Here is a 14,211-nt window from a genome sequence, read left to right on the forward strand (position 1 = left end):
GAGTTCATTAATGGATGCTTGCAAAGATGCAGTGTTGACAGCATGGGTATGTTGGATTCAATTTCCACACGGCATGTGAAATGGTCATTAGAGATTTCTGGGAATTTTTTACCGACCAGGCAAAGTTGGAAAAGATTGCAAGCTGGAGAGCAAACAGTTTTTTGATTGCAACACCAACAAATATGGATTAAAGCGGAATATTTCGTTAAATAAAAACATGATGTGAATTTTTGAAATTATAACATCTATCATTTCTCAATAAATTCTGACTTTGGATTCAACAACGCTCTTAAGTTATTAGAAATGTTTTGCTCACACAAATTGGAAACAATCCTACACAGCTACCACTGTAATCTAATTATACAAATACAATTGTACTAATAATATTACTGTATCCTGATCTTTATCTGCAATTGTGCAAAAATACAAGCTTTAAACACAATGAGTAGACATGCAAAAAAACTGTGCGGCATTCAAAATGTTGATTAAGAGTTCATTCTGTTGTTGTTGTTGTTGTTGGAACAAAGCTTTTGTCTTTCTTCTGTTTTATTGCTGTTTAAATGTTGGCTATTAAATGGTCAATTAAAAACATGTCCATTAGTTGTTCTATATGGACATATTTCTGGTATATTACCAGCCATAAAAGTCTAGAGTAAACCCTGAACTGAGCCATCGTGTTGATGAAATGTTTCTTCTGTGCTTTTCCTGCCATGGCCAGTCGAAATGTCTGCCTGATAAAAAGTCTACAGTGAACAGTAACAGTGTAGATGCAGTGTGGATCTCAAGCTGACCAATCAGAACAACTCCTGATGCAACTTGGCTGGTTGTTCATTGAAGTACACTTTATTTTCTGTATGAGACACCAACAACAATTCAACATGCAAGTCTCCCTATCTCTACATCATGTTATACAAATAATGATTCTTTAGTTACAAAATATATAAATATTTAAGACCATATGTACAGAACATTTACATTACTACATCCATTACTTTAATAAGTTTATTACTATATATACATTTAACAGGTATTATTCTTTAATATTCTCATCATTATTATTTGCATTGTTATTATTATTGTTAGCATTATTATTATTATTATTATCATCATCATAATTCTTAATCATCTAAGGGTTTAACTCTCAAAAAACAAAGCATGTTGCAGAAGAGAAAACGGGACCATACCTGACGTTACTGTGCCTGAATGGTCGAGGAGCAGAGGCCGTCCGGCGCTCTGTCCTCGGTAAAGCATGGAGAGCCGGCTATGTAGAGCACGAAGTTCAACAGACTATTTGTACAAGGTGATAACAGGGCTAGCGAGCCTACACTATATTCCAGCAGCATTTGGATTCCACTGAGGTAAACAATGACATAGCTTGGAATCTAGCACGTAAACTTTCACTACCCCAACACGATTTCTGGTTTGTCCACATAGAATAGGTTTGACTTGGAACAGTCCGATCGCTGCAGTTTGACCAGTTTTACTTCTCCTTTTTCAAACTGTAAAGGAAAATGTTCAACCTCTCTTGAAACACAGATTCACGCACAGACACACGCACACACACACACGTCGCGTTAATTCACCTTGACCACGGTATATTTAGTGGTCTTATTCATCAGTGCTTCCTGGTACCATCAGAGAGGAGTTGATCTCTTTCATTGTAAACATTTCTGTTGTGTAAGCCAGCTGAGCTTCCTCTTATGATTAGATCATTCTGTGTAGGTGTACACAAACACTACCCGGTGTAGAGTTGTGTAGGCTCACAAGCACAAAAAAAAATAGGCCTTTTTTTGTTCAACCCCAACACACACACAAACAAACACTATTCACTCTCGCTGTCAACTGTCTCACTCTCACCTTCCCACTCCCTCTGTTCCACCTCTTTGTTGCTTTAACCGTCTCCTTACCTCTCCTTCATCTCTTTCACTCTCCTGCTCATCCCTCACCATCTCTCTGCTCTATATCTAAGATATTATGCAGTTTTTGCTCTTCCTCCTTTGGCGGGTGTGCAGCTGGCCGTGAATCGGTCCGTGCAGAGGCCCGTGATGGGCAGCTATCCCAGAGGGGCTGTAGCGATGGCGCAGCTCCTCGTTGTTGATGTAGCAGAGCTGCACGGGCCGCGGGATCGGTTCACCCAGGAAATAACCCTCATCTGCCTCTGACTCGGATGAAGAGGAGCAGCTGGAGCACCAGGGGTCGGCGGCCTCCATGTACCCGTCGCCCCAGCACGGCCCACCCAGCCCCACGGGTTGCCAGCCAGCGTTTTGCAGGGTGAGATCAGACGTGGTGCGGGGGCAGGGCCGTTGGGGCTGCTGTCTGTAGCCGCCTGGATCAAGGCCAAACAACTCCCGAGCGGCGTTCCCGGCGGGGAAGCGATCGTAATCCTCCTGGGCACGGCGGTAGGGCGGCTCCACCATCTGAGCAGGCCGGTCCGCCACCAGGTGCAAGGCGTTGTCAGAGCGGGAGCGGCGAGAGCGTTTGTGGTGGCGCCCACTGCGGTGCTGCCCGTTACCGTGGTTGCCACGGTGGTGCTTGCGGCGCCTTGGTTGAGGCTGCTGTTGCTGTTGCGACGCCACGGGTTCCTGCCCGTTGATGCGCCGGCGGGGCATCCTGTCGCTCATGGGAGCCATCCGCAGGTTCCCACTGCTGCCCATCACCCCGACGCGACCTTTGCCGTCGAAGCCCAGCGGCTGCGGGCCGTCCCAGTACTGCAGCGGGTAGCCGACCCTCAGTGGAGCGTACATGTTGTTGTTGTTGTTGTAGGGGCGAGAGGAGGACAGCGACTCGGTGCTGTGGAACTGGACTGAGGAGCTGAGGGTGCCCATGTTGCTCTTTTCGGACACGTTCACACCAGAGTCTTTACTCAGGTCCGGCATGGAGAACCTAGACAGATGCTCCTGTCGCTTACTGACCCCGTCCAGAGAGTTACCTGCTGGAATCAGAAGTCACATGTCACATTTTAATTCCATTTGGCATTATATCTCATTGTACCATCGAGGGCTGCCCCCTCTTAGTGGTAAAATTTGTTTAGTCGATTAGTCATTTTTTAATGCATTATCATACTAAGTGACGTATCTCCAAGAAACTTATCTGCAAATCTCTGGTAAACACAAGATCCTAAGTTGTACTTTTGTGATTCTTTGTGCAGAAACTCGACAAAATCGCATATGTGTAAGTCAACTATTTTCTTTGGTGGAGGACAGCCCTATACCATACTGTATCATTACACTAACGTACCTGTAGCATTGGATATAGTGATGGAATCCGTGGATCCACGAGGAGTCTGTTCTAGAGGGGTGAGGGGCTCGTTGAAGCTCATGGCATTGATGGGGTTCCTCCTGGTCAGCGGGGGTCTGCCGTCCCTCTGGAATCCGTGCAGGCTGATGCTCCTCTTGTCGGAGAAGCCCTGGTTCTGGCTCGACATCTCGTTGAAGCTCATCTGGGTGCGCAGCTTGTTGGGCCTGAACTCGTCCTGGCTGTGGTGGGTCCAGTTCTCATTGAAGGAGTGGCCCCTCAGAGCCGCCATGGGGGTCCTCTTGGCGTTGCCTTGCTCCTTCCCCCAGGAGTCAGGCCTCTTCCCTGGGTTGGCAGCAGTCTGAGCTGGAGGATGAGCGTTTGCGTTGGGATTGTAGCCCTGCCTGGGGTTACCATGAGCCAGCAGATGTATAGGTGCTGGTGTCGGGGAGGGTTCCCTCTGGGGGCCCTCGTAGGCGGCGGGGACGTAGGGGTCGTCGCGGCTCATCCACACCTGGTTGAGGCTCGGGGCACGGCTCGGGGTGCGGCTGGGCGTGCGGTTGGGTGTCCTGCTCGGGGTCTGGCTGGACCCGAGGCTCAAACGGTCCATCTGGACGGAGAGGGGATCGATTTCAGCAGACAGACGGTCGGGCATGGGCGGAGGAGCTGACTGGCGGGCCTCCGCACTCCGCCGGTCCTGCTCGGCATTCCTGCGCTCCTTTTTGCCGATCTTGGTGCTGTGGCGGGACTCACGGGAACGGGCGCTTTGGAAGGCCGAGTCTGAGGAGTCGGACTCATCTGGATCCTGATTGGTTGAAATAAAAAAGATAAGTACAATGATTAAACTGCTAATATGTAACAAATACTCTTTAATCTATGTATGAAAGCCCCTTTTCAAATATAAAACAATTCAATCATATTTCTGTTAACACACCTGTCCAGCACTGCAGGACCGTGAGCAGAAGATCTGCCCCTGTTTAGGCAGGAAGGGGCGGCCCAGCAGAGAGCGCTTGCACCGGGCACAGCAGAAACACTCCTCGGTTGCGTGCCAGTGCTGCCCATCATACGTCATCTGGCCTTGGTCAATGCCTTTGGTGAGATGGGGGGAAAAAACAAAACATTATTTTTACAACTTGCAAATACCAGAAGCAAGTTTATTAGAAATGCAAAAGCAGTCTAGCGTTAACTGCTTAAAAATGGTAATGTGATGGCAGCTTTCTCTAATACTACTGTAAAAATGTTGTTTTATAAAGTCTGTGCGGCTAATGAACACAGCCCAGAGTCTGATTTCAGCCATTAGCCAGTAGTTTGAGCTCATTTTTCCCAGATATATCATTTTGTGCTGGAATGGAGACAAAAAAAAAAAAGCATTACCAGAGCTGCCTAAAAAAAACATTGATGATTTTTTGCACATACACCATCGCTCGATTTGCAAGATAGACCGAAAGCGTTTCACCAGCCCTGCTCCCCAGCTAGGGGAAGTAATCATCTTTCACAGCTCCCAGCTGGTTTCAACATGGGAGCATCCTCTGAAACACACTCCACTGTTACTGGAGCTTGGGATGATAATAACCATCCACATCTCACTGCACTGGCTCCGCCTCTCCACAGCTGTGGCTCACAGAGCTGAGAAATGGCAATAAATGGCTGATAGAGGTTTTCTATGATGTTGGTGTAGGAAGAAATATGTCCATGTGTTTTGGCTACAGTTCATATATGTGAAAGCATTGAAAGCAGCAATGAAATATCCTCTGTACCTATGTGTTCTCCACATGCGTCGCAGTACTCTGCATACAGGGACTCGAAGCAGTTGCAGCAGTGAGGCCGTCCGTCCTTCATGATGTAGCGCTGGCCGCCGAGGGTGGTCTCGCACTCGTAGCAACAGAAGTGCTTCATGTGCCAGTGCCTGCCCTCCGCCTCAGTGCATTCATCAGCAAAGATTATCTGCATGAGCAAGACATTACATTCATCAGCGAGGATATTCTCCACAGAGATTAGCTGTACACCTATGATGAAGATGACCTTTAATGCAGCTGAAGAAGCAAAATCATATTGGGTTGGGATGGTGTTTGGGGTACCTCAGGGCTCCGTGCTTGGCTCACTTTATTTTCATTATGTCTTATATGTTTCCCCTTTAAAACAAAAGGGACTCTTAACCATTTCCCCCCACGACCCCTTGCAACATATTGTCTCTTGATCAGGACCCTTGGTGTCACTCTTTTAACGCACTGGGTAGCATAGCGAGTCAAACTATGATACTCTACTTTTGCAGTAAACACATGGTCAATTCAAACAAAAATACTTGTTTAGGGTTTAGGCAACAAGTAAAGTTTAGGAAAAACACCATGGTTGGGCTTAAAATAAGTACTTAAACTAAGTAAAACGTAAACAACATAACAAAAGTTGTGAAAACAAGTTACTTCAAAATAACTCAACAACACTTTGGGACACAAACACAGGTCTCCTTGTTGAAACTACTGTGTTTGTTTGACCCTCCCACTTTTTGTGGATTTTACAGTCTTTATACTATATCATCTCACTCTCCGAGCATTTCCTATCAATCTAATAACACTGAGGATCTCTACACATTTTATGACATGCACACTAGATGTTGCTAATTTTCAAATAAATTCAAAATGATTGTTAAAAATGATCTCACCAATACCACCAGCTGGCATAAAACATGGTGTCACATGAGATAAACATGTGGTCTCAGTCCTAAAGAACTATTTATCAGTGAAGAAAAATCTAATAATTTGTGTCAAATAACCCCCCAAAACACACACACACACACACACACACACACACACACACACACACACACACACACACACACACACACACACACACACACACACACACACACACACACACACACACTTTATACTTTAAGTAAACAAACCTTAGCAGACTGGAATTAGTGCAGAGCACTGTGACCAGAGTTATTATTATTAGTATTGTTTTTTATCATCTCAGGCCAGCTTGTCTCACATTACAGTTAGAAAACAAGCAGACTTTCTGAGACATGGCAAGAATACTGAGACATATTTTCTCTCCAGACCAGTTTAAATCACATCCAAGTCTCCGAGCTATGAACCACTCAGACATTTCCAGCCCTGAAGGGCTCGAGGCCCGGACAGGCGCACCTCATCACAGGCACAGCAGCGGGGCTTCAGCCTCTCGGCGTGGTGCCGGCCACAGAGGATCTTGCCGTCTTGGTAGAAGTAGATGAGATCCACCAACAGCTCCTCACACATGCTGCAGACAAAGCAATGAGGGTGCCAGCATTTTCCGTGACCCGCCCTCGCAGCAAAAACCACAATGTCCCCTCCGTTTATTTGACCACCACACTGTGGGAGAGGAAAGGTAAAGAAGGAAGGAAGGAGAGGAGAGAGGGAAGGAAAGGGAAAATTAGATAGGGGAAAGGGAACAAAAGTAAAGGAAAGGAAATTAAAGGAAACAATAGGAAAGGAAACAGAAGGGAGGGAGAGACGAGAGGAGAGGTAAAGAGGGGAAAGAGAGGAGATAAGATGAGAGGGAATGAAAGGAAATAAGAGAGGAAATGAGAGAAAAGGAAAGGAGAGGAAAGGAAAGGAGACGAGATTAGAGGGAAAGGAAAGGAAAGGAGATGGGGTTGAAAGGAAATCAGATTCGAGGAAAAGATACAAAGGAAAAGGAAAGGAAGGAGATGAGAGGTAACAAGAGGAAAGGAAAGGAGAGGAGAGGGAAAGTAAGAAAGGGAATTAGAAGAGAGGAAAAGGGAGGAAGTTCAATGAAAGGATAGGAGAGGAAAATAAACCAAAGAAAAAGGGAAGGAAAGGAGATGAGACGAGAGGGAAGGAAAGGAAAGAGGAAATAGGAGTTAAAGACAGGAAGGGGGTAAAGTAGGGTTGGCAAGCGAGGCGGAGAAAAAGTAGAATACAAACTGAGATGTGGAGAGGGAGGGTGAGAAGATGGTATTTTAAATAACTCGGATCTTTTCAAGATTTAAATGTTTCCTACTTTATAACTTTTCCATCTATCTAATGAAACATCAAACAGAAGCCGAAGCGAGCAATAAGTGAAGTGCAATATGAAAAATGGGCTGAATTTTTTATATATATATATATATATATATATATATAAATATAATATAAAAAGCCATATCTTCAGACAGAAAGGAAACCCTTAAACGCTGTTGTGTTGTCGTTTGATATCTTCAATAAGTGAAATGGAGGACAAGCGGAAAAGGAAACTAGTTGCTGGTTTGTACCTTGTCACAGATGGCTCCATTCATGGTTAGCGGGAAAGGACGGATGTTTCCTCTTCCCAAGTTGTCCTTCTTCCGTTGGTTGCTGAAGAGCTTGAGCTCTCGTTTCTCCTCCTCGTCCAAACCGTTACAATAACGCACCTGAACGACACGGCTCATCATCAGGCATCATCATAAAAAAATACAGAATGCTTCTGGATGTTGTGGCGAATATAAACGTGTAAAAATGAGACATTTCTGTTTAAAAATGTCTTTTTACCTCATTGTCATGCGGTGGCAGCTGGTGGAGAAGTTGTTTGATGCGGTATTTCTCTCCGGGGCTGTTTATATAAGGGACCTTCTCCTCTGGTAAGGAGCTATAATACTGATGCACCTGAAACAAACAACATCAGACATGTGGTGACATCCAAATATTAAATCTGCAGTCAATGACATCTTTTTGGCCTCTTGGGGGAAACGACATACTTAATATCACCTTATAAAGTTGATATAAAGTTGTTAGCAACATTAGCATGCACTTCAAGTTTCTGTCTGTGTGACAAAGGTAAGTTCAATATTCACTTTCCTTTTAGCTGCTTTTTGGTCTCCACCTATCCTGATATAATTAGCACTTTAGCTGCTATATGCTACACTATGCTAGTGCTAAGTTTGTCTGTCTGGCGTGATGATGTTTGGCACGTGGTGAACAGTGGGTTAATTAAAGGCACAGTGTGTAGGATTTGGAGGCATCTAGTGGTGTGGTTGCAGATTGCAAGAAACTGAATACTCCTCTGCTCACTCCTCCCTTTCCAAGACTGCGATAACGGGAGCCACCGAGTGCAGAACCATGGTAACGCTTGCACAGAAGCCATCTTGTAGTCAGATGGCGGTTGGCGGTGCCACAGTTTTGCACTCTGCAGCTAGTTTCCCAGCTATTGGAGAACTTATTCCCGATTTATACTTTTATACTTGTGCACACCAGGCATACAAAGCCCTGCGGTGGATTGCATGTAGCAAATATTGTCTTTTTGATTTGGAGCTGCCGTGTTCAAATCCTTTGTCAGACGGTCTCTGATTTATTTGATAGGTGTGATTCAATAGCGGCATTAAAGTTAGGCACAACACATTTCCATGGCTCGAAAAAGAAATTATGGAAGTGTTAGATGATGATGAGGAGCTGCTGAGTCTAGAATCAATAAGGTTGTTGTTGTAACAGGATGTGAGATACTTGTTCGGAAAAAACTCTCTCCTGGCTCCGATGTTCAATCGAATTTCTGCAGCGTAGTCACATATTTAAGGAGATGCATATTTGTGCAGCTCTGCAGAAGCTTTTCTGCTAAAGATGAATACGAATAAGGTCGCCTTCAGGTAACTTTAAGAAAGAAAAGGATCACATTAAAGGCAGTGTTCTCTTTTAACGTTCTAGGCTATTGTAGAAACATGGCCATGCAACATTACGGACTCAAGGAAGAGGACACGTTCACTATTTAGATTGAAAGGGCTCATTCTAAGCTAACAAAAATCCCTTAAGATTTAAGGTTATTATTGACTAATGAGAACATAGGTATGAATATTATATTCAATTTCTGCCAATAGATCCTCAGAAATGCTGCACATCGGCCCTTTTAAAGCTTTTTCACTGAAAACAGCTGATAAAAGCAGTACGAGTTCATTTGTGGCTGGAAAATCTAAATAAAATAAGATGAAACATACTCAAAGATTGCATTTACATACAAGTAGTCATGTGAACCATTATTTATATAGAAATATTGAATACAGCCACTGAAGAGCAGACGTACACACTAACTAAGTCATTATGTGTCCATTAGTCGGAGTTAAAGTTAAATAATCTACGTTATTTCATTAACTCAAGTGTGACAAACCCACCTAATTTAATCTGAAATTACTTTCAGAATGAACTCATCTTGGTTTTCAAATTAGATTTGGTTTTAGCTTTGCCTTCCATCATCCCAGCCCTTGGAAAATATAGTTTCTGGGCTACAACGTGAGGCACAATGAGCTCTGTGCTGCTGCTGCTGCTGCTGCTGCAGACACAACCTTGAACAGCTGATATTCATGTTGCTTTTATTGAAATCTTCATGCTGGTAATGCAGTTAGAATTCACAGTGCTGTAGGATTTGGTATCTATCGGCCTGACCCTCCTTTTTTTATTTGCGTGTGAACGGGTGCAACAGAGAAAACCTTGATTGGGTTTTGAGAAGTAAACACTCAAAGAACGGAAAAGCAATCTTGTCACTTGTCTCTGATTTTCAGCAAAACAGCCATTGACACAAAGTGGTCTGCTGTTCAGTGCAGTGTAAAGATCTATTTTGCTGAGGTTGTTGTGATCCAATTTCCATAATCAGCTGGGTAGAGGGAGAGGGAGAGGGAGAGGGAGATGGAGAGGAAGTGCGTCTGTGTGTGTACTGCCCTTCGGATTCACTTTAACCCACCCTCTTGTTTTATTCTACGCTGTGGAGGGTGACAGTAGTGCAAGTCAGAGTTGCTTGAATTTTCCCCAGAATCTGCCTCATTAAGTGAGGAGAGCGTAAAGGAACAGGTACATTTTAAAAGGACAAGAACAAATATACACTCTCATACTGCATTTTTCTTTGTTGTCTAGCAGGCTGCAGAAAAACACTTTAACTTCCTGTGTTTAGAGCTCAAACATGGAAAACTTACGCAAACACTTTGAGCAGAAACAGAGCAAATCCAAGTGCAAGCAGGAGCTATTTGAGTGTGAGGACGTGGTTTTGAGAGAGAGCGTTACAAGATCTGAAGTAAAATCAATAACTTATGCTTTCAGATTGAAATAACACGCTCTTGAAAAAGATAGGGGGGATAAAAACCTCCCTCCGGCTGGAACTAATGATTCTTTTCTTAATTGATTAATCTAATATCTTTTGGTCTGGTGAAAAATGCACATTACAATTTCCCAGAGTTCCATGTGGCATCCTTATGTTGCTTATTTTGTCCAACTAAATGTGCAGTGATTTTTTGCTATATTTGCTTATAGGACGACATAAAGATTAATTGATTATCGAAAATCTTTGCAACCTAATTTAATGTTAACTGATTAAATTGATTAATTGATTAATTGGTTAATTTACTTTCAGTTGTGTTTCAAATTATGGGAAGCTATAATTCACAAAATCTTGAAATCTCAAGCTTAAAATAACTTAGGCCAATATTTTGGAAAATGAAGACGAATAATGATAAAAATAAGTATTCTCTGGAAAACCTTTTATCAATGCAGTTAGTATCTGCCAGTGAAATGTTTAGTCAGACAAAGTCCCCCACAAATAAACCCAAATGTCACAGAAAATGTAGTCTGAGTTGTGAAAGCTCTATGATTTGCACCACGTGAAGTTATGATTTTTCTTTTTGAAAAGTGGGTCACATTAAAGACATTGTTCGGGGGGTGGGAAACCTGAAGTGAAAGGCTTAAAGACCATCACATTGAAGTGCATTTAACATCCCCCTGTTGGATGAGAGCGAATGCAGCCCTCTTTCAGCATCCTGTCAAGATGGCTGACTGGAGAAAATGACTGTTATCAGCCCAACCTGTCATCTGTTAACAGAGCGCTGGGAGTGATGCCCTTACTAAATAAAGACAGAAGTGTTTATACCCAATAAAGCCGAACAGAGCTGTGTTTATCTTGCGTTCCGAGGTGGCGAAAAACAACGGACAAAAACTTAAAACGAATGATGAGGAAATATCTTCCTCTGGATGTGCACAAACTGATTACATTAGCTTGGTCACGCATGCAATTAAAAGGCATTTAAACTGCAAATGAGTCCTGACGGGGAATTGTGAAACCTGGATGCAAAAAACACATTTCCACACATTTCCAATTAGATTCATCCAAACATGCACTGACGGAAATTACTTCAATTCCTCTGGGTTTAAATTTGCCAGGATTCACTACAATACAGAACAAATTGAGGCTTAGAGCACCCAATTAATTAAATGGAGAAATAACGGTATGTTAACAGTTCTAAAGTGACATATTTCTCTCATATTTATAGAGAAATGTTGAAATCTTCTGCTTTATGGTGATCAGGGAAATTGTTATTGCTTTATGTAAAATGGAAGTCCACATAAATGTTTGAATATAAAAGGTTTATTAATAAATACTTGCATATTTAGATAGGAGAGAATCTGGACAACACTTGCTTTAATCTGTTCTCCAGACCAGCTAATCAGTCTGTGGTTCCTTTTCACGACGCCGGTTATGGTTGTCATTCTGTCTGACTGTGAACTCGCTTCCTACACAGTGTCAGCTTTAACACTGACAGCTGAAAAATGTCCTTACAGTTATTCTTCCAAGAAACGCCTGACAGTCCCCGTGATTTGTATGCCACCCCTGCCCTTCCCTCCTCCCGCTCCCGTCAACTCAAATAGACTAAAACACCGTGAAGGGGATTTAAAAAAAACAATAATGATACATTGTCCTGTTTTCAGATCAGTAGATTTTCCATCTCAGGCTTATCCAGGCAAATGCCACAGATACTTAATCGTCCAAATAATTAAATTCTTCTGACCGATCCGGTTCAATTTGATTCCGTCTGGCTATCCCAGATGAAAATAAGCATGAGCTAATGAAGCACTTAGGAGTGAAGGGAAAGGTGTGTCAACCCGAGGTAGAAGAAACAAAATACATTTACTGACATGTGGGGTGTGGTTATAATTAGCAGTATTGTACTTTGGCAGGATTGACTTTGCTGTTTGTGACCGTTAATCCCTGATGGGATGAAGAAGCAGTCTGTGACGGACTTCCCGGTGCTAAAGACTCACAGGGTGCCGTTCAGACAGGTGAGTAGCCTAAAACAATAACACACACTGCTAAACTCTGTTGCCTAGCAACGTAGTTGCTACGCTGTGCGTAATAACTGCGCACTAACTCCTTTGCTGTAATATGTGTGTTTGGCTGCAAACGATGTGGACTTGATATTTTTATCATGTCCACATTGTCTGTTTTTTTGGTGATGTTTTATTCTACTGTTGATTCCTAAAAAATGTATCACGCGCAGTGGTGTCCATAGCTCTTTTTATTATTTTATTGTCAATCATTATTGTTTTATTGTCTGAGTTCTGTCTCTTCTCTGTGGATTCTTGTGAAGCTACACTCAGGAATACAGCTCTATATTTATAATTGATAATCAGCTGTATGCACAGACTGCAGAGTGCCCGTCTGTTGGTTTAGACACACAGATGCTGCTGTTCCACTTGTGTATAAGTTGACATTTAATGCAATCCTTTCTGTTACCTTAAGATGGCCTTTAATTCGAAGGTTCTCTATAAGTTATTCAGAGCATTAAAAAAAGCACAATTTACACAAGTACTTTTACTTGTGTACAATATTCTAGTACTCTTTCCACCCATGGTGCGAGTTGAATATCTGAGACTTGAAAGGGAAGATTGTGGAGCTGGTTTACCTGCTCAGGACTGAGGCCGGGGGGAACCCAGGCGTATTCCTCCAGTGCACATCCAGAGTCATCATCAGAGGTGGAGTTCCTCTGGAAGTCGTACATCAGCTTGGTGATGGTCTTCTCCATCTCCAGAGACATGGCTGTCACAACATGCTCCTCTACACCAACCGCTTCAGTGGACACAGGTTTTCCTGGTTGAGGAAACAGACAAGAGAGTGAAGCAGAGGGCAAGAGGCAAATAAAAAGGGCAGAGTAAGCAGAGTGAGCAAAGGGAGAAAAAAACAAGTGAAGTCTTATTATGCTTCTTATTGGTATTCCAGGCTATATATGGAACCTGCAGATTTAGATTCACCGGTGGTAAACACCAGGTGCATCTGGGCTGTGCGGAAAAAAATGAATCATACTTTTCTGTCTTGCATATTCACAGGAAAAATACATCAACGCTTTTTAATGCTCTGAATAACTTATAGAGAACCTTTGAATTAAAGGCCATCTTAAAGTAACAGAAAGGATTGCATTAAATGTCAACTTATACACAAGTGGAACAGCAGCATCTGTGTGTCTAAACCAACAGACGGGCACTCTGCAGTCTGTGCATACTAGAACGGTCTAGATCTACATGTAAAATGCATTCAAGGCATATAAAAGTAAACTATGATGACAAGGTGACATCTTAATTTAGCGTGCTAGCATGTAGCATCGAACACAAGCTGAGGCTGATGGGAGAACATTAGTTTTGCAGGTATTTAGTAATAAGAAGTATTGGAAAAATTAAAATTTTGGCCTGATGGTGGTGATGGATGGAAATTTAAGGGATTTCCATTGTTATTGAAATTCATCCTGAGGTGATAATGAATGTCTGTGCAATGGCAATCCTTTGGATAGCTGTATGAACATTTCTCACAAAACCTGCTGGTGGTGAGAGGAACAAAGTCAGGAGATCACCAAAGTTATAGTGATTCATCCTCTGGGAACCACAAATAGCTTTATACAATTTTGTGCATAAGTAAAGTAAGGGGATCCCTTATGTGTCCATTAAAAACTGTATCATAAATATAAATATATATTAAAATCATTTTAAATGGTAACCTATCATTATAATCATTGTTATGATCATACACATGATTTTTTTTTTTATATATATAATTTTTATATATATAATTTATAAGATAAATTAGCAAATGATGGCATTAAATAAAAGATAAAAGTAAAGAAATTTAAACAAAAGTTTTTGGGGATTCATCAATGACTGTTTGCACAAAATCTCATGATAATCCACCCAACATTAGACCAGCAGTGCCTTCCCTAGAGCCACA

At 42.5% G+C, this 14,211-nt stretch overlaps 1 protein-coding gene across 1 annotated transcript; it reads right to left on the reverse strand.

The window, feature by feature from the left end:
- Nucleotides 1-1,964: 1,964 nt before the first annotated feature.
- LOC129100241 (prickle-like protein 2) lies at nucleotides 1,965-13,045 on the reverse strand. Its single transcript, XM_054609825.1, has 8 exons — nucleotides 12,902-13,045; nucleotides 7,743-7,856; nucleotides 7,487-7,624; nucleotides 6,381-6,584; nucleotides 4,992-5,178; nucleotides 4,169-4,323; nucleotides 3,238-4,039; nucleotides 1,965-2,929 (listed from the first exon to the last, which is right to left on the reverse strand). Exons 1-8 carry the CDS (start codon nucleotides 13,031-13,033, stop codon nucleotides 1,965-1,967), a joined length of 2,697 nt encoding a protein of 898 aa, XP_054465800.1. The 5' UTR covers nucleotides 13,034-13,045.
- Nucleotides 13,046-14,211: the final 1,166 nt, after the last annotated feature.

Source organism: Anoplopoma fimbria, chromosome 12, assembly GCF_027596085.1.
Source record: "Anoplopoma fimbria isolate UVic2021 breed Golden Eagle Sablefish chromosome 12, Afim_UVic_2022, whole genome shotgun sequence".
NCBI classification, from domain to species: domain Eukaryota; kingdom Metazoa; phylum Chordata; class Actinopteri; order Perciformes; family Anoplopomatidae; genus Anoplopoma; species Anoplopoma fimbria.